The sequence below is a fragment of the Prunus persica genome, chromosome G2 (assembly GCF_000346465.2).
Source record: "Prunus persica cultivar Lovell chromosome G2, Prunus_persica_NCBIv2, whole genome shotgun sequence".
Taxonomy (NCBI): domain Eukaryota; kingdom Viridiplantae; phylum Streptophyta; class Magnoliopsida; order Rosales; family Rosaceae; genus Prunus; species Prunus persica.
In genome coordinates, this window is record NC_034010.1 from 25,535,519 (window position 1) to 25,561,422 (window position 25,904).

At 37.6% G+C, this 25,904-nt stretch overlaps 5 protein-coding genes across 12 annotated transcripts in view; 1 reads left to right on the forward strand and 4 right to left on the reverse strand.

Moving 5' to 3' along the window:
- LOC18786849 lies at window positions 171-10,350 on the reverse strand. 4 transcript variants are annotated; one of them, XM_020557675.1, is made up of 11 exons: window positions 10,072-10,350; window positions 9,156-9,261; window positions 7,721-8,656; window positions 7,511-7,635; window positions 6,852-7,013; window positions 5,495-6,452; window positions 4,506-4,970; window positions 4,108-4,328; window positions 3,440-3,538; window positions 3,229-3,354; window positions 171-2,412 (listed from the first exon to the last, which is right to left on the reverse strand). In XM_020557675.1, the coding sequence occupies exons 1-11, from the start codon at window positions 10,189-10,191 to the stop codon at window positions 628-630; spliced, it is 5,103 nt and encodes a 1,700-aa protein (XP_020413264.1). In that variant the 5' UTR covers window positions 10,192-10,350; the 3' UTR covers window positions 171-627. The 4 variants fall into 4 exon arrangements, with proteins under 4 accessions (XP_020413264.1, XP_020413263.1, XP_020413262.1 ...); XM_020557674.1 differs by having other exon boundaries at window positions 4,159-4,433; XM_020557673.1 differs by having other exon boundaries at window positions 4,108-4,433.
- LOC18786854 (probable WRKY transcription factor 24) lies at window positions 11,740-12,977 on the reverse strand. Its single transcript, XM_007219721.2, has 2 exons — window positions 12,241-12,977; window positions 11,740-12,121 (listed from the first exon to the last, which is right to left on the reverse strand). The coding sequence occupies exons 1-2, from the start codon at window positions 12,690-12,692 to the stop codon at window positions 11,944-11,946; spliced, it is 630 nt and encodes a 209-aa protein (XP_007219783.2). The 5' UTR covers window positions 12,693-12,977; the 3' UTR covers window positions 11,740-11,943.
- LOC18786332 (39S ribosomal protein L46, mitochondrial) lies at window positions 14,283-17,634 on the reverse strand. Its single transcript, XM_007218242.2, has 6 exons — window positions 17,358-17,634; window positions 16,772-16,837; window positions 15,861-15,935; window positions 15,125-15,251; window positions 14,901-15,026; window positions 14,283-14,755 (listed from the first exon to the last, which is right to left on the reverse strand). Exons 1-6 carry the CDS (start codon window positions 17,519-17,521, stop codon window positions 14,612-14,614), a joined length of 702 nt encoding a protein of 233 aa, XP_007218304.1. The 5' UTR covers window positions 17,522-17,634; the 3' UTR covers window positions 14,283-14,611.
- LOC18784900 (THO complex subunit 4A) lies at window positions 17,717-20,465 on the forward strand. Of its 2 annotated transcripts, none has more exons than XM_020558466.1 (5): window positions 17,717-18,097; window positions 18,415-18,540; window positions 19,345-19,413; window positions 19,496-19,680; window positions 19,975-20,465. In XM_020558466.1, the coding sequence occupies exons 1-5, from the start codon at window positions 17,918-17,920 to the stop codon at window positions 20,156-20,158; spliced, it is 744 nt and encodes a 247-aa protein (XP_020414055.1). In that variant the 5' UTR covers window positions 17,717-17,917; the 3' UTR covers window positions 20,159-20,465. The 2 variants fall into 2 exon arrangements, with proteins under 2 accessions (XP_020414055.1, XP_020414053.1); XM_020558464.1 differs by having other exon boundaries at window positions 19,972-20,408.
- LOC18787560 overlaps window positions 20,928-25,904 on the reverse strand; it is a 14,078-nt gene continuing 9,101 nt past the window's right edge. Inside the window, exons 13-19 of one of the 4 annotated variants that reach the window (XM_020557011.1) lie at window positions 24,734-25,357; window positions 23,600-24,087; window positions 23,430-23,502; window positions 23,264-23,332; window positions 22,331-22,537; window positions 21,838-22,167; window positions 20,928-21,494 (exon numbers count right to left, since the gene is read on the reverse strand). In XM_020557011.1, the coding sequence (XP_020412600.1) occupies window positions 22,451-22,537; window positions 23,264-23,332; window positions 23,430-23,502; window positions 23,600-24,087; window positions 24,734-25,357 (1,341 nt within the window). In that variant the 3' untranslated portion in view covers window positions 20,928-21,494; window positions 21,838-22,167; window positions 22,331-22,450. Of the gene's footprint in view, window positions 21,495-21,837; window positions 22,538-23,263; window positions 23,333-23,429; window positions 23,503-23,599; window positions 24,088-24,733; window positions 25,358-25,904 lie in introns of all 4 variants that reach the window. The other 3 variants (XM_020557012.1, XM_020557010.1, XM_007220255.2) reach the window with 3 other exon arrangements.

Below are 25,904 nucleotides of genomic sequence, written 5' to 3' on the forward strand. Positions count from 1 at the left end.
TGTGCATTGTTGTGCATAATTTGGTGAAGTATCTCATCTCAACTCATGCATCCAACAGCATCCATCCAACTCTTGTGGAGTTTTAATCCCAAAAAAAAAGGCTCAAAAAAATTGTTAAACTGCTAACAATAGTAAACAAGATGATCTGCATGATGATCATACAGGTAAACTAAAAAGAAAACTAAACTCATATTCATTTCATTTCTCTACTTCAAGTACAATAATATTTGGTAGTTACAATTAATCCACAGATTGTATGAAGTAAGACAATACTAAGAATCTGGAAAAGACAACTACTTAAACCTAAGGAGTTAAGTAAACCACTAAATCCAAAATGTCACTGAATCTCATGCCTGTATCACTTTAAAGTGGGTGAAAGCTATAACCTGTTTGATTGTATTGCTATCCTGTACAAGCTTCTGTACTTCCTAATTCCACATTAACCTCTCACAACCACTTCCCTGTTAGCAAAAATGGGAAAATCAACTTGCCACAGACGTCAAAACTAGCACCATATCATCTACAAACCGAGTACTCCACATACTACTTGTAATCAAAACTGGCCAAGAAAGCTTTTACCAAATGCTGATCCAACCAGACAGCTAAACCCACATGTAAGAAAGAAACTTAACCAAGTTCTATGCCCTTTTCTTTTGCTGCTTCCACAACAGCGTTCGTATTTCCTGTAGTCATCATAGAAAGGATCGAATAGGACTTCCACAACTTCACGGAAAATGGATATACAGATAAAGCTCTCTTGTAAAACCTCTCAGAAATAGCCTCAACACTGGCAATATTTCCCAAAACCTCTGCAGCTTCAACCCATACGTACTCTGGTGGAATTGGGACAGCATGAAAGATTGCACTGACCAAGTTCGAGCTAGCCCAAAACAAAGCACTGAGAGATGTAACATCACCGGCATTGCTGCCACTGCTTAACATCTTGCATACAGAAATAGCTAGCTGATAGTTGGATGGAGTTATGTCCAAGATGGCTTCAACAAAATCCACCAGATTTTTTTGCTCACTGAACTTTTCTGGTAAAAGAGATGGTCCATACCACACTTCAAGAACTGAATTTACCACAGAAAAATCAGATGATAATGGACTGAATACATTACTAACCAGCTGCCGGATTCTTGGCTTCTTGATGTTGTTAACGAATTTTCTAGATAATGGCTCAGAGGTAGTGAAAGCCGGAGCATCACCTAAATATTGCTCCAAAATCTTCTGTATGCCACTGATAGAACCATTCTCCTTTAACAGTGATTCATCAGTGAGCATAAACAGCGCATGTTCTCTTACGCAATGCTTAAAATATTCAGGAACAGCAGCATTCAATGCTCTGTCAAGGGCTAAGCGCGCTTCACTGTGGTCATTCTGTAAGAGGTTATGCAGAGAGAGATTAAGATATCCAAACATTATGTCCATCTGCTTCGGATTGGAACTGAGTGTCTGCTGAATTGAATTTGAAGCCAATCCTTGGGATCTATCGGAGTTATCACAATTCATTTCATCCAACGTACCAATTTGAAGATAGTGAACCTTCCAAACAGAACGAAACCAGCGGTCCATAACTTCTTTACCAAAATCATATCTTCCATTCTGAAGGGCATACTCAACATATTGATTCCAAATACACTGGACTCCAGGGACTTCTTTTGGCCAGTTACTAAGGGCTTCTTCAAATCTCTCAAAATGTGAATCCCCAAGATCATGTTTATGTGTCCGCACTGATATTAAAACAAGTTCTACGCAGGATGGGTACAAAGTAAGATATTTATCCAAGAGGTGGCCACATCTTTCTAAGCTGCCAAGAGCTGCCATGCACCTTAAGTGGTTGAGAGCAAAAAAATGTGCCACTCTGATATTAAACTCACTTTTTTCAAGTGATTCAATTTTCATGTATGAATCTACAGAATCTACTACTGTTTCCATCAGCTTGGTAGCCCTTTGCTTCTCATTATCCATTAATTGAATGGAAGGCCATTCAATTTCAAAGAGTTCTTTTTGACATTCAAACTGTCGCACTACAGCATCAGGAAGTTTCCTGTAAATAACCAAGTAAACACAACAAACCCCTAATATACATTTGTCATAAAAAGTTAGGCATGTGAGTATATCAGAGAGCGACAGAGAGTTAGGCTCATCAAAATTTGTGGCAGTGGGGAAGAGTCGAAAAATTTTCTGAATGGCCTTCTCAATGTTACCAGACATGCATAGACAGTCCATCATTTGCAAACATAGGTCTAAGGTGCATGCACTAGCATACGTTCCATCTATGTCGGAAGCAGTAGCATGACGGCACAGTGCTGAGAGAGCGACATCATACGTTACCAATCGGTCATCAAGCTGCATCCGACTGTTGATGCACATGAGCCAAAGTTCATAAGATCGATCATTGTATTTGACCTGAAGAACAAGAGGAAAAGTGTTTCCAGGCAAAAGTTTCAATTTCTAATCTCTAATCGAAATGCAAAAACATGCTTACAAAGAAAAGAGTTATGCTTTACATACTAACACAAAAGCAAAGAAATGAGTACATAAAAATGAAAATGGAAATAGAGAAAAGCTGGAAAATTGATGCTCATGGAGGCATCAAATGAGTTATTGTTTGAAAATAGCATGAATTAATGCACAAAAAGAGTTAAAGGAAAAACAATTCAGAGAAAGGATATTGTACTGGCTATCTGGGAACAAGTATATACCAGTTTTTTGTTTTGGGCATCTTGCATAGTAGAACCACTCATCTAGGTACATGAAAGATACTACTCGTCAGAAATATATATTTTTTTAAATGTTTTATGGCCATCACCGTGTCAATGACTTGCGGATTACTATGGTTTAAGGCTTAGGAATCAATAAAGGGTAACCACTGTGACACAAGACATTGATAACAACCACACCAATCATCTTCCCACCCAAAAAAAAAAAAACTACTAAAAGTTGTACTCAGGACCCTAGTGACTTCATATTGCTATAGAACAATGAGAATCTAACATGTGTGTGGAAACCAACCATCAAAAACAACTTTTAACAGGAGTAACCAGAAAAAAAATTTATGAAGCAAAGCATATCTGGTGTTTTCCTGTTCTCAATACTTTAATAGGGTTTGCATGGCTGGAAAGCCTATAAGGGTGTATCCACCCACACATGTGGAGACTGCCCCTGGTATTCATGCTCCATATAAAATAAGATCATAAGAGTAAGAATCATGTAACAGCATACCGCACAAGAGAACATGTCATCCTTCCCTACTGACTTCATATTGCTATAGTAAATAAGCAGATAAAAAATCCAGAGAATAATGGATGTTGGATCAGCCTCAAGAGCTCGTGACAGCACAGGGAGAGCCTGCAAAACTCAAAAACATAAGATGACAATAACTGAAGTCTCTGAACACAATTATATTGCTGTAGTCATACACCACAGGAGTTACCTTCCTCAGACCCTCAAGTTCATTAGCCTCCTGGCTGAAAATTAAAAGAGCCATTTCCAGATATTGATCATTGTCAGCCAAAGCTTGTGTGAGTTGACTCTAAGTAATCAAATTTGAGAAGGAAAGTTAGCACAAACAATGTAATGGACCAATCACATAAGAAGGTTGTTATTAATCAGCAATAACAAACAAAGAACACTAAAAAGTACAGGCATTCAAGCATAAATCATAAAGATCGCATCACACATCAATCATCAATATGCCAAAACAAGATAAAAAAGAATAGAGGGAGCAGGGGTGGTTGTGGGTCTTGAGAGGAGACATTTACAGGGAATTCTCACAAGCTCTCATCTTATAAAAATAGATGGAGCTAAGTCCCTTGCCTCAAGTATTTAATAAATTATTTTAGAGCAACAATTCATCACAGGAAAGATTTCGAACTAAATAAAAAAACAACACAAAATATAACAGTCCAAGAGTATGGTGAATAGGAGAATTGAGATTGTGATACAAATAAGTTCCTAAACAAGGCATATCATTCACAGCACAAGAAGTTCAAAGAATTCACAGCACTAGAGGATGCAACACACCAAGTAAATAAACGGAAGTAGTATGCAACACTTGGCATATAAATGAAGTAAAAAATAGAGCAAAATGAATAAACAAACCACTCCGCTGTTACTACTCTGAAAATATGATGACTGTCTGTTCCAACTCACAGGGAACTCCATGTGACCGTCATTTCCATGCAAGAATGGGACATCTTCAGGAACATCTTTCCGAAACAAATTTGACAACACTAAGAAAAGGCTGAAACACTTCTTCCACCATTGACCATTTCTCCGCGCTAGAACAGGTTCATATGAATGCAGCTCAGCTTTCATAATCCCTAAGCCAACGAGATAAGTTGGTGAAGTCATAGCATTGTTATACCAGGGGACTTTCGTTGAATCATCACACTTTTTTTTATGCAATGTTAATCCAACCTGACAATCTATTGAAACATTATTTCAAGAATGCACGATACAAAAAACAGGTTCAAAATTTGTCAAGGGGTTGACCATACCAGCACTACCAGAATTGTCATGCTGATGTTGATGCATATTTGTGTTAGAGTAGTCTTTAACATGTTGCCAAGGGCACTCATCATTGTTGCATTTTCCTCGAAGCTCATACATGCAGAGTGGCCAAAAGGGATCAACAGCAGGACTAGTGCTATAAGTGCCAACTTCTCTTCTAGCTAATTTCACCAGAGTCTCTTTCAGTGGTTCAACCATAACATTGCTAAACTGGACTTTTTCAGAATTGATACAAGAAGGACTCTGTTGACTTATAGCTTGATGTTTTATCAAATCTTTTGGGCAAATGACTTTCATATACCCAAAAGTACTCCTCAAGATATTACCACTCAAGTAAAGCCTATCCTCAGAATATGAATTCGAGTGGGAGTTCACAAAAATATTTTCGACGGAGTGCTCTCTTTGGATCTCAAGAGGAGCCTCAGAGGAACTTTTTTCTTGCCCATCAGTGCCTGGAAGGTAAAAACAGAAAAGAAAAATAAATAGAAATATACATAAAATAAAGTGATATGTGCAGCAATAGATGATCAAGTCGAAATCTTCGAATACTCTGCTGAATCTGTGCCAAATGGATTCCCGTTGTTGCACTTGATGACAATCATGCATGAGTTCTGAACTAAGGTAACAATAACAGATAGTCTTGAAAGCCATGGATGGTACTGATCCCGTTAAGTTGCAAGTAACTCAAAACTCACACAAACAAAGTAGATACGTAAAATGGGCCGGGCTGGCAGACTGGCACGAGAACAGCACAAGTGCCAGCCCAGCCTTGGCATGACACAATTAAGACAGACATGACACGTTATTTACCAAGTTTAAGAAAATAAAGACACACGCATTGGCCATATAGTGTTAAACTAAGATAACCTACTTAACTGGCATTAAAAATTACGTCCATTGAGAATAACACCAACAGTTAAATAAATGGACTTTTTTCTGCCTTTGATACAAAAGCTCAGCTCAAACAGGAAGTTACCTTCATGATTCCTTTCCCCTTCAGAGAAGGGAAAGCTCCCTTTAATTTCTTGGGGTTTTTCACTTCTGACATCATTTTCAGCCCCACGTTCCACTAGAACCTCCGTGTTATTACATGAACTACTATTCTTTGACAAGGTTTTTGTCCCTAGGGTTGCAAATAGTTTAGACCTCAACATTCTTTCAAGAAGCACAGGATCCTGGGGGCTATCAATAGACATTTTTCTATTTGATTCCTTATCTATTTCCTTTTGCTTGTTTCCAAAATCTGTGTTTTTATGACATAGAACGTTAGGTTGGACTGATTCATTTTCAAATGAAAATCTCGCTTCATCTTCATCTTCATCTGCTGAATTATTTAGTTCATTGGATGGAGAGCAAATTCCATCTGCACCATTATTTCCCAGAAGAGGCACTGGCTCTGATGTGCTAGAATCTGGTTCACTGCATGGTTCTGTCCCCATGTTTTGTTCGCTTAAATGCTTGTATGATGCGTGAATACGAGCATTGTTAACACATTGGATGTTTGAATCACAAGCCGCTGGGTTACAACCATCATCCTCAGGATGCATCTGATGGCCAGAGGTAGGTATTAGATCCACATTTTCAGACACGTTATTAGCGAGATCCAACCCAATTCCAGCTTGTTCATTCTGCCTTGAGGACCATATCAAACTGGAATTGTCCATAATAAAAGACCGCAAGTTGGCAGAATATAGTTCTCTTTGACGATATAGATCAGTACACCTAACATTGGCCTGAAGCAGTTCCCTCTGTGCTTTACGATAAGCTTTTAGAGCATTTTTTTCTTCAATTTCACACCTTCTCCTATGCTCTTGTGCTTCCTCCAGATCCTTGTCCAGGTTTTCCTCCATTTCAACCAAGGAATGTATGTCACCATTTGCTGTGACATTTGCATTACCAAAACAATTCCACAGGCTTGCATTGTTTAGAGATGCCTAAAAAATTAGAAAGAATGAACATTAATATAATTAATAAATAACACAAAAAAAATAAAGCAAAAATATACAACCAGACTGATGTAGCGGATACTAGTGTTCATCCATTATCATGTCTAATCTTAGAATTTATCACTTTGTTATGGCTTTAGTGTTTTTCTTTGATCACTTCACAATTTATCTGGTTTTATTGCCCCTGTAAATAGGCCATCATTTTTACATTAAAGATTAAAATTCATTGATGACTTAAAAGCCTCAGATTTCTCTCTGTTCATTGTCTATTCTTCCCTCCTCTATTTCTCTCCTCCTAGTTTTTCTTCTGTTAGTCCTCTACCGGTTCTACATCACAGACACACCAGAAGCCTCTAACTTTTCCCACTTAGAGACCAGAAAACACACCTGACATATATTGTAAGAGGGATCAAGTTTCTTGTCACTGGCTATGACTTCCTGATGGTCAGCACTCCTCAGTCGATTCTTTCCTGATGTTGATTTTTTCAAGAAGGAACCTGGTTCTAGATGGCCACCATCCCCATTTGTTTGATTCAACTCCACAGTGTTCTGTAAAGTTAAAATGTACTAATAAACACAATGGGAAACTTTTGAAAATGAAAACATAAGCACCGAAAAAACTTCTCAATAAAGTGTACATCGGTAATCAAGTGTCATATCCAACCCTCAAGCAAATTGATGTTGTTTTTCAAACGAAGTAAGGATGGATTAAGGTTAAGCAATATAAACTGCGTGAAAGTGCAGATCCCAATTACATGAGGTATCATCTCTTCATGTAAAGTTCAGTGTTTTCTGCAAGCCAGAAATAACTGTTATGGAAACACCTTACACACCAGTTTCATACTATTTTAAAATTTCACGAACCTCTTTATGAGATATTAAGCGCAAACAGCCAAAGATGGCCGCACAAGTTTGATCAATAAAAGGAAATCTTCAATTATGAAAATAATATTAGGGCAGGTGGAGAGGAAATGGTATAGTTCAATCTACAATATCGTATTAAGCTAATCAGCTGTAGTATTGTCGTTACTAAAATATTCACTTACTAAGTTCTTTGGCAAATTATTGCAAGTCATAATTTCTTGTGATGTCCCCTGGTTTAGTGTATCATAAAGATCAACCATCTTACTCCTCCCACTGGACTGGATGCATTTAGTATCGATGCCAGCACCTGCAGAACAAAACCACCCTGATTGGTGAGGCATCTAACAGTACTAACTAGGGTAAGTTTCAGATAAAGGAAGTAAGATATTCACCATATTTCACTCCACTAGGAATTTTTTCCAATATACCAGCAACATGTTTATCATTTTGACTTTTCGATTTTTCAATGCTCGACTCTGTTGGACCTATTGGAATTCCTTTCTGGCCATGATCGATCTTAACTATTTCTGGTGGATTATTGTTTTCCACTGCTGGGAGTTTAGATGATAAAGTAGATTTTGCAACAGGTGTATCTTGTGGGCCAAGTGCACTTAGCTGGGTGGAAAAAGAGCCACCAACTTTCATACGTTTCTTGTCTGGCTCTTTCGGTTCTCCCTCTATTACATCAGAATATCTCGCACTGGATTTACTAGCTTCATGTGTAATTGATTCCTTAGTTCTCTGGGCAGACTTAAGCTTTAGTTCGCTTTCCCGGAGTGCAATCTGCTGCCGCAAGTCCTGAAGTTTACTATTGTTCAAGCCCACACCTTGATCATATCCACGCTCTCGGCTCACTACATTTTTGTTCATGGAATTAAAATTTCTAACTCGAGATCCTTGATTAACTGATGAAGGTCCAGAATCCCTAGAATCAACTCCACGGATTCTGGTCATCGATGAGATAAAAGTACGATTCATAGACATTTTTTTGGGCATTACTTTATCCACATTCCTGGCTGTCTGTCGTAAAATGTTTGATCTGGCAAATGATGAAGTAGGTGGTTTTCCATTGGCTACCACTCCAGTCACATGAATTTTCGTTTCCCTGGCCTTTTCTATCCTGTGCTCTTTTTCTCCAGAATCGCTGTCATCATCTGAGAAGCGTATCACAAGATCATCGTTGGCGCCCAGAGGGGCACGCCATCCCGGTGTGGCAGATTTTAATGGTATTCGGTTTTTATCATTGATTTTCTGGGAAGTAGGTTGTACGGATGTTTGGGACCGAATATCAGCAGAGCTTGCAAGAACATTTCCGCATAGAGCCTTACCTGTTAGATCAACATAAATGCATGACTCACTTCACCACACATCATAAAGAAAATAAATAAACATAAACTATGCAAAGCTATCAGAGCACCATGAGAGATGCAGATGTACCAGGAAATATTAGGTGTAATATGGTGGTCTGGTATTTAACCACGTTATTTAAAGGGGCAAGATGCCCAAAAATTAAGTGTCCAGCTCTGGTACCAAAAACATGAGGCACCATGAAGTCTGTGTGGGAGTTGCCATCAAGTGCAATAATTCATAGCATCCATGTATCGTTTACAGTGTGTTTTCTTTTAGCCCGCATGACTACAAGTAATTTTAAAATGTTTAAAGCAGGGTATGAAGAAAAATCAGCCTCTGTCAATGCCAATTTGGCACAACTTGGGAGTTGAAATTGGTGCTCTATATGAAACTTCCCAACTTCAAAGGATGTTTAAATGAAAATAAAAAAGAAGAAAGGACGCATGATCTTTCATTAGCTTGCCAAGCAAGACTTACCCTCTTGAGTACCTTGGGTGAACTTGTTCATTGGTGGAACCAACATGGCCCCTGAAGTAGGTACACTGCTAGCAGTGGAATGTGGAACGGAGCAAATGGTATTTTCCTGTGGGATAGAGAGTGCCGATTTAACACCTTCCACAATATTTTTGCAATATACTTTGGAGGGGGGGCATTAAACAATAATAACCCTTGAAAAATCACATACAATAACAAACATTTTGCTATTAAAAAATAAAATAAAAACAAAGCGGGTGATATCTAAGGCATACCTAAATGCTACAAACAAACTCAGATTTGAAGAAACACTGATTATTGAACATATCACATATTTAACTACATATAAATCACTACGCACATGTAAATAAGGCATACCGAATAGGGGAGTAACTTAGACAGCAGAACTATGAAACAATTGATTAATGGAAACAAAAAGTCAAATACATTAATAGGCAATTGAAGAAGATTAGCACGCAGATAATCTGAGAAGTGATAAAAACCTTATTCTCTTTTACCACAAACACCCCAACAGCGCTTAATGCATTATAACAATCAAACCTCCACTCAGACACTGGATATCGTAGCATAATCTGCTCCAATCTCAAATTTCACCTCAATTTTAACTCCCAAAGAAATGAACTCACAGGAAGTTCATATAAAACTAACACCCTTACTCAATCTAATACAGCAGGTTAACCTAAGTCAAGGGGAACTTCATTCTCTAAAAACCAATCTATCATCAGAAATTGATTCACAACACTTGCAGAAACCAAACAATACTATACGCATATAGATACATATCTATGTATGCATATCATCAAAATGAGTTGGAAACTCCCAGATTCAACAAGGAATTGGAACAAATCGATATAAAACTATTGCAAACGAGCTAGGGTTTGGGAAGATGGAAAAATACGTCGTCATCGTCGGAAGACAGCTCGCCTTCTTCCCTGATTTTGGCAGGATGGGGAGAGAGCTCCGAGTTAGGGCTCTTGTTCGGAGGCTCTGGTGCCGTCTGCATAGCTTCGTCCTCCATTGTTGACTCTATCGCACAGAGACGAGAGCGCGCAGCACACTTTCTAGTTTCAGGCAGTAATTTCGTCGAGCATTTTGGGGGCTATGCAATAGAGGGCTTAGAAGAGTCAATAAGGTAGGGAAAGGAAAGTTTTGGGGGCTATGCAATATATATGTGAATGTGAATGGGGTCAAGTTTTTGATGACTCTTGTGTTGCGGTGTGTGTGGAGAATGGAGAGACGGTTTGATTGAGGGTGTACGGACACGGAGTGTGACGAAAGCACGACGTGAATTCGCGATGAGGTGGAGTAGGTGGTTATTATTCCCACTTGGAAAAAAATATCCCTCATTCCTTTTACGCGTCGTTTTGGGCTTGTGTAAAATAAAAACACTTGTTTATAACTTTTTTTCACAAATTACAATTGCTGAAATGTTTACTAATTCATAATCAAGTGAACATGAATAAAATTGATGAGAAGAGTTAGAATCTGAAATTTCAATGTATGAGTGGTACAGATTTCTTATAATTTGTTTATTAAATTACTATGAATTGGAATTGAAACTAATTTGATTAGCATTTTAGTAAAGTAAATTGGCAAATTTGAATTTTTAAAGTAGTGTGAGGATATAATGGTTTAAAAAGATGGATTTTGATGGGTTAGTTCTCCATGAATTAGATACTACTTCCCACCCATGAATTAGTTCTCCATGGATTTGTGTGGGCCTCACTTGCATTTCATTCATTAATGTGAAGTAAACACACGAGTAATCTATAATTGGAATCAAACTCCTTATTTGAATTCCGATTACGAATTAGTAAACATGTCATAAGTGTTTTTAACTTTTTATACCAAACACAGTTAAAAACGCTTATGATGATCTTAAAGCGGTTTAGTCCACTCAGACGCATTTACTTCAGTTGACATGCACACCTAAATTTAAGAGAAAACTTACATAACACAAGTTCATATCGCGTGATGAAAGAAACTACGTGAGTAAATTTCATAAACTTGTTCACATTTAATGACAAGGAGGTTAAATGTATACATGCATTAATGACGATGAGGTAAATGATGTTAGCGAGATTCTAGCTTAATTGGGAGATTTATTTCCTAGTTTATTATGACTCTATTTCTTTCATTTTATACAGATGTTGTGTAATTAGGATTTTATCTTGTTTCCTTATTTAACCCTAGGGTTACATCATTGTATTATAAATACCTCCTTTTGGAAAATGAAATATAATTTGAAAATATTCTACCCATATTATTTGACTAATGAATACTGTTCCAATTGTCTAATAGGAACTAGTGGATTATTTCTAACGGTCACACTGTCATGCAGTATTACTAATCCATGTATTATAACATAAGTGGATGCCATAGTTAATATGTTATGGACTTAGAATTTAGTGTTAACGAATAAATGCATGTGTTATAACATGAATGGAGTCGTAAAACCATGTGGAAGTGTGATTGTCACACCGAAAAATTACTCATATATATATATATATACATATATATATATATATATATATCCAATCACAAAGCTCTAAGCCATGTAGAAATAGAAGACCAAAATTAATGGGGATGTTAATATAACATAAGAACCATATAAATATATCTTAGCATTGGATTGGTCATCTTTCATTTCATTTCTTTTTACAAGTAAAGAGGAGGTACAAGTTGCCAATACAATTAAAGAGATTACATTACATATATATAGCAAAAGCCATAGCTAGTTAGCTATATATATATATGCATACATAATTAATTAGAACCTAGAGAGAAATTGCATTTGCTTGAGAAGAGGAGTAAGGGTTTCCATCAGCTTCTCACATGGATGATTGTGAACTCCTTCATAAGTTGTAACGACGATGCTTGTGTCCTTTGATAGCCTCTGAACCTGCTTTTTCACACTGCATGTGTGATGTGTGCATCGATAGTAGCTCCTATATATGAAAAATATTTGATATTGAAGTGAGAATCAAAAGCAATATCTATTTTATTTGTGCTGTGTTTTCCAAGAACAAATTATAATATATAGCAATTAAATCAATGAATAATTAACCTGGGATACAAGCTGTTCTTGACGGCTTTCTGCCCATATTTTCTCCAGCGGTAGCCATCATCAAGAATATCATCGGCACTCCGAGTCTGGAAGGCAAACCTAGGCCTGCTCGCTTTTTTCATCACACTAATTTTCCTGCCCTCACCACCTTTCCTTTTATTGCTACCCTTTTCTTCCTGAGCAGCTTCAATAACATTATTTTCATTATTATTAACCTCCACCATAGCAGCAGGCTCATTATTATTAATCTGATGATCATGATGACCAGAGAGAAGGCTGACCCAGTCAATGTCTGGAAGCTGGGCTTGCTGCTGATGATGAGGCTCTGGAAGAGGAGGAGGGTTCATTGAGGTTGAGGAGGATGGGAAAAGGTAGGAAGGGTGGGGTGGCAATAATGGTAGTGATGACGATGTTGATGGAGGTGGATAGTATTGCTCTTGATGACCTTCCATCACTCCTGGTGCTTATAATTTACTGAGAAATGAATGACATGAGAGAGAGAAGAGCGATAAAAAGAGAGAGAGAGAGAGAGAGAGATAGAGAGAGGAACTGAGAATGTTTGGTGATACCCAAGTGTGTGTACATATATGTATATAAAAACGTTCAACAAAGTTGAAGGTGGTGGAAGGTGAAAAGAGGTTGGGCTGACCCACAGTACATGTGTGTGTAAGAGAGAGAGAGAGAGATGGATTGTTGCTTACTGCAAGTACTAGAGAGTTGAAAACCTGAAACTAATTGAAAAGAGAAGGCTAAGCTATAGCGTTAATCATCTATTTTTACTCCCTATGAGGGTTAAAGCCAGCCAACTACATCTCAACTACTTCTGTTGAACTGCCCTTTCAATCCAAATGAGAGAGAGAGAGAGCGAGAGAGACGTGCCTCATCATACATATCGTTATCATCAATGCATGCATTTGCATGCTCTCTCTCTCTCTCTCTCTCTCTCTCTCTCTCTCTCTCTCTCTCTCTCTCTCTCTCTCCTGAACGAGAACAAGAATCTTGATATAGGTATTTCCTCACACATGTTCAAGAATCAAATTGCTTTACAGAATTTAGTTTTGCTGATTAGATACTGCTTACCAACCAAAAAGGGGACCCAAGAGGATAAGGTCGATCTTGACCATTCAGGTCACTTTTGCCAGCTTTCCATTTCAATTATAAATGAGAAATGAGAAATTAAACCCACCCTTCTCACTACTTAAAACATCCTTTTTATACTGGTCTTTGATTTAACATGGAAAGCTTTCTGGTTTGCAGATTGCTTGGAGACAAGAATAACAAGAAGCATGTTTTTATTACAGATTCAAGTTGCGAATTTTCTAGGCCTTGTGGGGCAACAAGCAAACCATCTGATTTTGATAAATCTAAAAACTATCCTAATTCGGAGTAGAAAGAACAAAAATCTGAACCCCTAGGCGTTAGCTCAGTTTTTCGAGCCTGATGCAGGTCGGGAACCATTATCCTAATTCGGTCACCTAGATGGGTTTTTCAAGCCTTACATGACGAAGGACACCCAAGGCAATCTGATATCAAGTATGGTTGGATATACACATTTTTGAATAATGAACCTACAAGAGATGGACTTAATTAGAAAATGTACATATAATCGTGAACCAAGAACCCAATTGCTCTATCGCCTTAAATCTTTGAGATTTTTGCTAAGTTGAATGTTGAAACTCATAAGAGAATGCCAACGCATATTTCCCTCTTTGTTTACTAAATTTCCCGCAGTATAATGGGGGAAGGAAAGTAAATGCCTACCGGAAAACAGAAGGGCGGACGCTTAAATCTGCATAAAATAGCCAAGTAGTGCTTTAAATGACGACTTTTAACCATTGGCGGCGGGTTTTTCTCTTAGGCGACGAATTTCTGAGCTATCGTGACGAAAATAAGGCATGTAATTAGCCACGCTTTTTACCGTCGCCGACCGTTGTAAGTACAGTTTTTCTTGACGGTTTGTGAAACCGCCGCTAAAAGTGGTCATATTAAAAAACATTTCCTCCTCCTCCATGTTTACACTGGTTTTTCTTTTCCATAAACAATTTTAGTTAGAAATCTCCCATTATTCGAAAAGGCACACCTTCTCTTATATGGGTCGCGTTCATAAATAAATATTTCACTAGAGTTTCTTTTTAAATGAAAATATTGTGCAGATATGAATAGCTTCGATGCAAAAGTGAAACTATCCATAAATGCAAGTGTTGAGCCTAGCTTTAGTCACCAAAAGCATGAACGAACACGCAGAAAATATCAACTTTGGCACCTACAGCCTAAGATTCTGTGTGTTAGCTTCAACTCTTCAACCAACAGTCGATATTCATGCTTCAACTGAATTGCAAAAACCTTATGCAAGAACAAAATGTGTGTTGGATCAGCTGATGATCATCTTATTAAGGAACTCAGCTTTCTCAGGAAAATACTCCAGCAGTTCATCCTTGGTCACCCAAACAAAATCCTCACACTTCTTAATGTTGAACTTGTTGGTTGCAATCACTTGAGACTTGAAAAAGAATTGCTGAAAAGGGGAAACCAAATGTCAAATTGTGATCAATCTTTAATTTTTGATAATAGGAATCATAGGGAGCACCGATATACATTTTGATATTTATCGGCTGAAGCCAGTGGAAGACAGAAAAAAAAAACGATTTACAAAAGCATACCTTAACAGATGGAGAGCCTGGCACATCCTCTGTTGACTGTGTAGCCATATGGCCCATGGGGGCATTTCCAACAAAATATGTGTGTGACAGATCTCCCAAGATAGATTTTAATGCAGATTCTGCACACTGAAAATACATGGGATTAATGCGACCGAGGAACAGAAAAAGAAAATACACAGGATTTAAGGAGAGAGAAGTGTACAACATCATATAGCAATCATCACCTTCCGCAATGTCTCTTCAGACTGGTAAACCTTTTCTGGAAAATGCCAGACTGACTTCCCAGCAGATCCATCCGTGTTTCCATAGAGAAGAAGATACAATCTTCTGTCAAGTGCTCTTTGCAATGACCTAAAGAACAAGAAAATCAACTTTTAACATTCAGGACCTTATTTTTGTGTTTCTCACATATAGGACACGTATTTCTCAAGAAAATGTCAGTTTCAAAATCAGTCCACATACGGTTATCATATTAAGGACCTAATGAGTTGTTAATTTTTTCTTCTTTTCTCTCAGCAAAAGAAGTTTAACTAGCTACTACCAGAAATATCTAATCGATATGATTACTCCAAGTCACAAGCATACATGGCATCTTGAAGTTCCTTCATTTAAACCTAAATAAAGTCGTATTTTATTAATCCAAAATGGAAGAACAGTCAGGCATCAACAAAGAAAGTTAGAAAGAACAGGCAATTAAGTATTGACCAAACCAAACAATCAATAAAAATCAGTCAAATGTCCAACCACTAGCAGTGAAGGACAATTATCTGTCTTCTAACTTCCAAGAAGATGTAGAAATGGTTTTAAAATAATATGAACAATGAAGATCCCACAATTTTCTAAGCAATAAGAAATTCAAGTACTCCTGAACTTGAAATAAAATTGAAAGATTTTTTTTTCTTTTAAGTAAGAAGAAGAGCAGGATTCTTATATAACCATCATCAGAATTAGATTCCATACTTTCTATCATTCATTTTGTCAGCTTCAGTGATCCGCGGAGCAGGTACATAATCAATATGGTAGTCACCCTTTCCCCTGTTCACCAAAAGTAAGTGTCATGCTAGAGTGATAACTTTTATTTGCAATTTTCTTCTGAGCAGCAAACGTGAGTAAGGCTTATACAAAAGACCAAAAAAATTGCAAATAAACTTTACTTTTATAGGATAGATTGACGCATATACTTTTGGCACTGCCTATAAAATCTGAACATAATGAATGAAATGGAATGTGCTTTTGTAAAGGTGGTTTTGTAGACTAATCAATGCCAATCAGAATATAAAGTTTTTCGTTCTTTATCATGCCTTAATTCATTACAATTATTCTTGTATTGATGCACCTCTCTGAACATGTACTAAACCTCATCTTTCCTCATACTAATATCAACATCATCCCTTTTCAGAACTCTGGAACGCATAAAACAGAGTCCAGAAGGATGCTTGCATGACTTTCATTGTTGAAAGAAATAAAACAGTGTCCACTATGTTTAAAGAATGCATATCAACATCTAAAAAAAACCTTCAATTATTAAAAATTACTCAAGGAGTTGGAGCCATTGAAATTGACATAACAATGGAAAGAATATGTCTCAATAAATGTTGGAAATCTAGGGACATTCCAATCAGCACACAGATCTGAGATTGAGATATTTAGTTAAATTGGCAAATATACTCAAGAGTAAACTTTAGTGGTGAATGCGTCCTACGGTTTAAATTTAGTGAATAGAACAGAAGTGAAGCGCTGTTATGTGTTTCCTACAGTAGAGGTCAAAAGAAGCACCAACATTATATTTGTTTTCATTAATGTGAACATGCGATGAAGTCTATAACAACATAAACTCAGATGAACCAGTTAAGCTTTAAAACAAACCTTACCTAGCATTAGACTTATCTAAAAGCTCATCTGGATATATGCGCCGATATTGCTGTCGCCACCGAAACCTAAAATCCAAGGGGGATAATAAGCCAATATGAGCTACTCAAAACACAAATTCACATAATTATTTAGTTAAAACCAAAATTTTGCAAACGTAGGTACTCTTGTCAGCAACTATGACCATAGCACGCCAAAAAACTGTGTTTTTTTTTTCTTTCGAAAAGCAGTCATCTAACCGAAAAACTAAAATGGCTGTCACCAGTCACTTGCCCAGAGTCTCAAGCAGAGGAATTGAAAGAATTAAACTTATTTACGAGTGATCATAACAATGTTTAGTCCCATCTTACGAAAATGTAAACCTGAGCTCAGTCCATCTCAAATCCGCTAGACCATATAGTTTCTAACATACAAAGTAACTAAACTTTCAGTTTTTTTCTCTCATTTCCTTCCCACAACTTCCTCTGCAACAAAGCCCTGCCCTAGTGTCCCATCTACGTCTAAGTGCATTTTTCCCGCATTTTCTGAGCAACCAAACAGAAAGAAAACGAGGAAGAAAAACAGAGAGGGATTAAAGAGCGAACTTACGCGAACTCCTGATATGCATAAACGACGGGGTCGATTTTGGGAATGACAACAGGCAACCTCTCGAACAGTACGGACGCGACGATTTTCTGGGAAGAAGACGAGCTCGTGGAAAACCCTCGGTCTCTGACCAGAGGCCCACGCAAAATCGTAATCGTTCTCTGCATTTCTGGATCTCCAACGACAAGAATCAAAGTGGAGATTTTTGGGAAAAGCCCTTTCTAAAACCCTAAATCAGGTTCAGTATAGTCTAGTGTGACCTGATCTGAAAATGGTCCTACTACTGCTACTATTTACAAATAATAGCCATTACAAAAAAAAGAAAGGAAGAAGACCGCTCTTTGCTTGTGATCGACACGTGTCTCATTTCTGGCTGCGTTTCACGAATCATGCGTGCCTCTGAAGACAACAATTGTTAACCGCCTTTGGCTGGCCATATACATTTTCTGCTCCCATTAAAACGTCTCTTTCAGTGACTGAGTGAGCTTTGCAAAAGCAAAACCCCTTCACTGTCCGTACTGTCACTGTCCTCGCGAAACCTCAGCTCTCAGCGTTTACCGAAAATGCCCCGGGGTCTGGACATGTCACTTGACGAGCTCATTGCGAAAAGGAAGAAACCCGGAGGGTATCATGGTTATTTCAGAGGCCGAGGCCGTGGCCGTGGCCGTGGCTACGGCCCAGGCCCAACTCGTCGGCTCATGAACCGCAACACCGTCAGAACGGCGCCGTACTCTGCTCAACCGGTGTGCCACCGTTTCTCTTTTCCTGCATTTTCAAGTTTGATGAGTTTTTAGTCTATTGTTTGGTTGTTGCTGAGAATAAGCACCGAAAAATAAAATAAATAAAATACTATATATTCATATTTATACTGCAAATTATTTTTTGAAAGAGAAAACCAGGGAAGTAAATTTTTTAAGCTTTGTTTTGAGTGTTTAAATTTTCTACGCCAAGTAAATTCTTTAAGCTACATTTTCTCAGCAACCAAACAAGCATATGGTTCTGTATATTTAGCTCTGTTATGTATTTGGTTTTTGTTGTGTGTTTTTAATGTGGGTTGCAGATTATGCAAGTGGTGAGAACAACCGTTGAGCAAGAAATGGAAGTGAGCGGAGGCACAGACACAGAGGAGGGCACCAAATTATACTTATCTAACTTAGACTATGATGTTTCTAACAGCGATATTGAGGTAGTTCTTTTGTTCTTTTTTTTTTTAATTCGTTTCTGTTATATGCTTTCTTTGTTTGTGTCTGCATATAATGTGTTGAGGTTTGGTGAAATTTCTATGTGGGTAAAGAGGGCACAACTATGACAAACATGAGTTTTCACCAAAAAACAGAAGAAGAAAACAGAGCTGTATATATGGTATGTGGTTGGCTTCCAGATTCTGAGATGGGGTTGCAGGTGTGCGGTGTATACCTATATGGTTACTATATTACTGTGACCCTGAATCTCCGTCTGGGGTTTGTTTGAAATGGGGTCTGTCTTTTGATACAGTCTTTGTAATCTATGTAGGAAATGAGCAAGAAAAGTTCTCCTGGAACCAAGATTGAGAACGTGTCATTTCATGCCTCCTGTATCTAATGATATTTTTGGATATGCACTGAATTCTTCCAATCTAGTGTTATTAGGATGGGTAATTAAACTTGTGTGTTTTGTGGCAGCATTTGAAAAACAAAGTACATTGATTTTCAACACGAGTCTGTATTCATTTGTTTTATTTCTTTGATTTTTGCTTGTATACATGGAAATGTGCATGCATGGTGTTTGTAGGGTATGGTTCTGTAGTTGCTAATAATACATAGGATGCTGCTCAGTCCTCAATGGATGTTTCTTAATTTTTCTTACTGTTGTTAGGCTAGGACTTCTACATGACAATTGGTGCATCAGCACCCATCTTTTGTTTTAAACTTAATCTTCTTTGGACGTTATATATGTATCCACAACTTGTTGGAAATTAAGTGGAAAAGTTAATAACTACAATGCACGGCAGTTGCTCTTCTCTGAGATTGGTCACGTGAAACGACATACAGTCCATTATGATAGGAGCGGAAGATCAAAGGTATCTTTCCAGTTTTACATTAATAGATTGTTTAAAAGAATATATTGTCTTTTGGTGGCTTAGAAGGTTTGCTTATATTTAGGGAACAGCGGAAGTCATCTTTGTACACCATTCAGATGCTCTTGCAGCAATTGAGAAATACAACAATGTTCAGCTTGATGGAAAGCCATTGAAAATTGAGCTTGTAGGAGTGAATCCCGTTGCTCCTATTTCTGTGCCTCCAAGTACAAGAAGCATTCCGGGAAATCCAAACTTTGTCTTCCAATGGTATATAGTTTCTCTCTCGCTCTTGGGTTTGAATCTATATTCGTATTCTGTGTATCACTGTCAATTGGGCCAAGCTAAATTTTTGGGCAACTTCTGTCACATGCTTGAAACTGCAGTCTAATACTGTTGAAGAATCCTGTTAAAACGGTTGTCATTTTTTGCACTTTTAGACCTGCATTTGGTTAGTTACACTCGAAACCTGCATTTGGTTAGTTACACTCGAAAATAGCACTATTAGGGAAAGGGATTCCAATAGTCTTTCAACGTATTTTTTGTCATGTTCTTGGGCAGTAGCCGAGGAAGAGCTGGTGCTAGGGGATTGTTTCATGGCCGTGGTGCTGGTGGGTTTCGACTTGCAAGGGGCGGTGGACAGGTGAAGAAGCCTAGTGGGAAGGTGAAGAAGCCTCGTGAGAAGGTGACTGCAGAAGATCTGGACGCCGACTTGGAGAACTACCGCCTAAAAGCTATGCAGATATGAATTGCTCACACTGATAGTTTAGGGGGTTAAGTCACAAACTGGCAATATACATATATGGAGCATTACTTGCTCCTTTGAATCTATCTTACATCATTAGTAAGTTCCAAGAGTTGTAGTAACAGAAAACAAAAGATACATGTTTATGCATGGACATCACTGATAGATTTTTCGGCCGTTGTTGGCCAGCAAAATACTTCTTCCTGGCTTCCGCTGCGATCATCGGAAAAGTATTTATATCATATGGTTGATCATTTCTATCGGCTTATGTTATGGTTCACTCATTTGTTATAAGTTTATTTTTCAAGCATCCTTAGTGATTTTATGTTTGAAGCATGTCTAGTCAGTTTGGGTCAATACGAATGCTACATTTTCTTTACATGATTTGATGAAATTATATTACATCAACACGTCAAGTGGCGTATGATGAGATATTTTTAGGTGCAAAAGTAGCAAAACAACTTATATGAAATAGGGATAACACTGTTTTGCTATCCCTGGTCAATAACACAATGACATGTAAAAATGTTATCCTACGTGTCATTGCATTATTGACCAGGATAACAAAAAGTGTTATTCCCATTACATGAAAGTTTCTCTGCTTAGTTTCTCTCCAAAAGCAGGGCGTAGCGATGTAGGCCTTGGGCCCCTAATCTTTTGCTTTCGTGATTAGCGATTGAAATATGGCACTGGGTTTGTGCACCCCTTCACACGCGCGCGCACACATAATTGTCCAATATAGAAATCATTCAGCAAGGTTCAAGCGAAGGAATAAATAAAAACCAATCATACTTCTCTCAGAAATCAATCGCTTGGATGTCATACATGAAAAACAAAATTTCTCAACAGCCATGCCAAAAAGCTAAATTTCTCTACAGCCATTTTACAACAATCAACAATTAGTCGAAGGAAACAAAGGGAAAAAAATCACATATTTACAATGTCAAAAATAAACCTGAATATCCAAAAATCATAGCAGGCACATTTTAGGATGCCCTGAAAAAACAGACACCCAGTAATGCCCCTAGTAATGGAATTAGAGGGCCTAGCGTCCAATCTTACCCTCTAATACCTTGGTATCCAGTCCACTAGACATACAAAGATTGATTCTCTTCTCGTTGCTGTCGGGTTGATGGAACCTCTATGAGTTAACAAATGTAAAAAGGAAAAAAATTATTACCCATGTATGCCTTTCATAAAAGCCAGCATCAAGATCGCCTTCAGGAATTACAAAAACATAATGAAGGCTTTGAGGAAAATGGAAATCTTGATTCTGTACAGTATATTTTCCAAAAGTTTCCCATAAGGTCTCTTGGCATCGTAATGCACACTAACTGCACTGCATTCACACAAAAAATATGTATTAAAAAAAAAAACTTCGGCATAATGTTATAATCATCCTACAAATAATAACAATAATAATGAGTTCACAAAAATCAATGGTTATGAAACAGAAAATAATCAGATTATTTCCATGTGTACATGTAACAAGAATTCGGCCGATTCAAGTTGAACTTAGATAGAAACAAATTTAGCGGGTCCAACTAGAGCAAAAAGTTCAAATAATTAATAATGCATGCATATATATACCAGCAATAAAATAGAAGGCAGAAAACTGGTGTTCAGAAATACAATGATATAAATGGACCACTTTTATTAGCATTGAAGATAGGTGGAAGTACCTGGTGATATGTCTACATGTTAGGCCCATGAATCGCAATGTCCAATGGCAGAACGAAAGGCAGAAGAAAAATTAAGCATTTCCAAAATTTTCTTGAACGACTTGCGCTCTTCATAACTTCTTTTCTTACGAGTCCCCAGTCATAATCCTTCAGCTGAACATGAACTTCATATATTTTACAAAACAAAGGCGCCCCCCAACAATTGACTACATAATTGTACAATATGGAGAGGAAGATTTGAGAAGTAGATATCAATCTGTCTCAGCATTTTCTAATAATCTGAGAAAGACAACCACAAGGCACTGATTGCTGATGTTGGAGCATTGTGTCCTGTAGGAAAGACTTTCCAGCATTATCCAAAAAGTGAATGCATCTCCTACCCTCTGTCTTTACTATTTTTTGTCAGAACTGCAAAATTTTGTCTTCAACTCCATTTCTTAGCCACTTTAAGTACCTTCAGAAATCATATTCCAAAGAGTTCATGTATGCTTACAAAATTAAGCTTATCCCAGTTGAAGAATAGCATAAGCATCATAGAGGTGGGACGAAGCTCTGTGCTTGGATGCACTCTTCTACAAGTCAAGGGCAACATCTACAAATCTGCATCACCAGATTACAACCCAGTTCCAAGATCGTTCGCCAGCTGCAGTATTCCACGCATCTGAAGATATGGATTTTCCAACAGCTTTTCATTGTTGCTCTGCACAGAGCAAACACGGCAGTGAGATGTGACTATCCAGTCCCAAAACTAGCAATGCCATATTAAGGTAATTGAGAGAGAACCCAGATTTCACGCAAATTTTTTTTTTTTTTTTTTTTTTTGGAAGGGTAGAAAGAGGGCCAATAAGAAAACAATAAGTTTACAAGGAATTGGAATGCAACTCTTCTTATAAGTATTTAAAAACGATGATTTACATCTTTTTAAACTGTACTTCTGACATGTGTAGGCAATAAGTTACCTTGTAACAATCTCCTCTACTAGCAGCTACAAATTTGCCAACCATGTTAATCAGCAATACAAACACAAATACAAGGATGAGTAATTCACTAGAAATAATCTCTCTATACGGGATAAGGAAAGGCTGGTTTCAGAATAATAACGAATGTTTCTGGCTCTTCTTACAAGGAATAGGAATCCAATGGTTGAATGCTATATTAGTTGCTTATCAGGATGCCTAATAGTATCATACTTCCTAACTGTGTTATCTAGTCAAACATAATCTTCCAATATGATATTGCTCCTATAAAGAAAACAAGTTCATATACTTCAATGTTTCTTTGTCAGGATTTGTATATTTCGAACACCATATCAAAATCAAAGGTGTGACAATAGAATAATTCTATGCCAAAAAGATGACATTATCTTTTTCAGGAATCATATATGAAAATGTGCGATGGCATGCAACGCATTAAAAACAAGGCCCACCTGCTGAGCCCTAACAACAAGATTCTGAAGCATGTGTTGGTACTTTTCAGGTTTTTCTGTCATCATCCGCTGTAAAATACCAAATTAAATATGTTAGCAGGGTATATTTCACCACATACTCAGTACATTGTAATTTGTTGGGATAAGGGAGAAACAGCATTCTTGCCTTCAGAAGAAAAGCTGAAGAGTAATATGCCACTCTCGAGTCTGTATCATCCAAGAGTTCCCTGAATTTATGTCTTAAAAGTAATTACATATCAAATCACACACACAAAAAGAAAGGAAAAAATAGCAAGATCATGCAATGGTAGCATTAGCATAGAATTTCAGAATCACCTAAAAAATTCTTCCCCACCAACTTCCTGGAAAGCAGCAGGATCTGCAGTACATTTACCAATTAGAAGTAACAGAAGGGTAGCTCGTATGTCAGATGTGGCACCAGGAAGGTTCCCTCTTCCTTTGCTTCCAACAGCTATACCCAACGCAATGTTGTCCGTTGCTGCACCAGCAAGTTGAATCAATGGCCAATAGAACAAAGCAGCTGGAACACGTGTAACCAATTGCATGGGAACTATGGCATGTCCTCGAAGAAGCAGTGCTGCCATTGATTCTGTCTCATGATCAAGACGATTGTTATTACAGTAGACAGGTCTGCCACTGGCTTCTTCCATACGGACATCCTGGTCAGAATTTTCTTTCTCATCAACTTTTTTATTTCCCTCCATGGAACTAAGAACCCTACCAAGCTGTGAATCATCTCCGAACTCTGTTGCATTTGCTAGAGGAACTCTCAAGCACAGTTGAGAGAATAGGATGTCACACATCTGTTTAAAAAAAACAGGAAAAATAGGAGATAAGGGAGACAGAATACTCTATGCTAATCAAAAGTTGCATAAGGGAATTTCATTCAATCAACATAAATGATGCCTTAGGGGAAAATAAAAATGGACTCTGCATCAGCCCAAAGCAAATTCTCCAATATTGTTGAAGAAAACAGATTTGCTCTAGATGAACTAAATTTGATTTTTCATCTCTTTTCTCTCACATTAAAGCATATTATCAGAATTCCAAGCCAGTAAATCTTTTTTATAAAAATATACTTTGTCATGATGCCAAGCCTAATAATGTCTAGCATTAAGGGCAAGAAACATTCAACATATAACTAATACGATTATGCGCAAACAAACATTTTACATTCTCATTTGACCCAGCAGCAAGGTAATTAGAGAAGTACTTCAGAGTCCCCACAATGCCATCTGTTAAAATATTCGAGAAGTGGTACACCTTATGTGTTCCCAAACATTCAAATTCAAAGGTAGCACTCATAGACAAAATGTTAAAAACCATTTAATCAAAGCATATGCATTTAGGTCGGTTGCCTCTTCCTGCTTTTGCATTATATGCATCTCTAGGACCTGAAGACCATCTGTAACATCTAGTGAAGACATTTTCTAGTTCTTAAATAATTACCTTCAATATATTGATGCGATCTGTTTCGTTTATCTGAAAAACCAAGGACAAGGCAGTACTCATGATGTCTATCACTGCATTAGCTTTCTCAAGACGGCTGTCTTTGCGTATATTGCCAATATCACTTCCAAGTGATTGCTGGATTTTATTTTCATTTAACAAAATTTTACACCTCATGAGAAGCCTTTCAAGAACATACAAAAAGCCCCATCTGATGGAGTTGTGCTTTGACTTCAAAAGCCCACACATAAGCCAAATGGGCAAAGGAACATCGGAAGCAACTGCAGAATCATGAACACCGGCATGGGCAATTTTCTGCTGCATGCTTTTGATATTTGACCATATGCTTGTATTCCTTTCCTCACTAATTTCTGCAATAAGCAGGTCACTTAACCAGACATACCCATTCCGATGGTAAGTAGTTCTTTCTGAATGAAGAAGGGAATGTAAAATGGCCCATGATAGCTTTGCTTTCATGCCAACACCATTTCTCAGAACTGCCCCTTCAATGCTATCCAGAGACTTGTAAGATTTGGTTATCTGCATCATATGTGAGAACTCCATGTCCAAATGAGTAAATGAACATATTGTTGCACCAAATTTGTCCATCACACTGTCCAACAGCTGTAAAGTAAAAGTAAATTTTAGATAGCAGGCAACTTTGATAAATTGTTGTAACTAATTGACTTGTCCAATAAGAAATGAAAATATATAACAAAAAATAACTGTCCAACAATTTATGAAACTGGTGAAATATCTCAGTAAAGCATCAAAGTGAAAATAAAACATAACATGTGATACTCCACAACAGCTCATCAGCCAGCCCACCACTATCCATGCCAACAGTAGGATAGCAAATAGGAATTAAAAAACCCAAAGCGGAGGAGCTGGGTTGTAGTTCAACCTAATCAACTTAATAATTGGTAATCTTACTTTTCAAGTATTCAAGTGAGTAGCTTTGAAGGATCCAGCTCCTCTCTTTCCACATAAAATAGAGAGTGCTGGTTAGACTTGAATGGCTAAGTCCATGTACCTACACAGGGCCCACTCTGAATGCAGGAGACTGCACCATAGAAAGTCCAAATCAAACAACCAGTCCACCCACTTGCAGTACCAAGGGAAGGGAGCCTTTTCCAGCTCGGGAAATAATGAGAACAAATACACCTACAGG

Bases quoted from the DNA above. Each gene is read 5' to 3' on its own strand.
- LOC18786849 (XM_020557673.1), bottom strand. From the start codon at position 10,191: ATGGAGGACGAAGCTATGCAGACGGCACCAGAGCCTCCGAACAAGAGC. The intron at 9,262-10,071 runs GTATTTTTCCAT...TCTATCCCACAG, and splicing joins TGTCTTCCGACGATGACGAC to GAAAATACCATTTGCTCCGT. The intron at 7,636-7,720 runs GTGAATATCTTA...TTTGTTCTGCAG, and splicing joins TCCTAGTGGAGTGAAATATG to GTGCTGGCATCGATACTAAA.
- LOC18786854 (XM_007219721.2), bottom strand. From the start codon at position 12,692: ATGGAAGGTCATCAAGAGCAATACTATCCACCTCCATCAACATCGTCA. The intron at 12,122-12,240 runs GTTAATTATTCA...TTTCATATATAG, and splicing joins AAGAACAGCTTGTATCCCAG to GAGCTACTATCGATGCACAC.
- LOC18786332 (XM_007218242.2), bottom strand. From the start codon at position 17,521: ATGCAGAGAACGATTACGATTTTGCGTGGGCCTCTGGTCAGAGACCGA. The intron at 15,252-15,860 runs GTATGGAATCTA...CTTGTTCTTTAG, and splicing joins GACAAAATGAATGATAGAAA to GTCATTGCAAAGAGCACTTG. The intron at 14,756-14,900 runs GTATGCTTTTGT...TCCCCTTTTCAG, and splicing joins CAGGCTCTCCATCTGTTAAG to CAATTCTTTTTCAAGTCTCA.
- LOC18784900 (XM_020558464.1), top strand. From the start codon at position 17,918: ATGCCCCGGGGTCTGGACATGTCACTTGACGAGCTCATTGCGAAAAGG. The intron at 18,098-18,414 runs GTGTGCCACCGT...TGTGGGTTGCAG, and splicing joins CGCCGTACTCTGCTCAACCG to ATTATGCAAGTGGTGAGAAC. The intron at 19,681-19,971 runs GTATATAGTTTC...GTTCTTGGGCAG, and splicing joins CCAAACTTTGTCTTCCAATG to TAGCCGAGGAAGAGCTGGTG.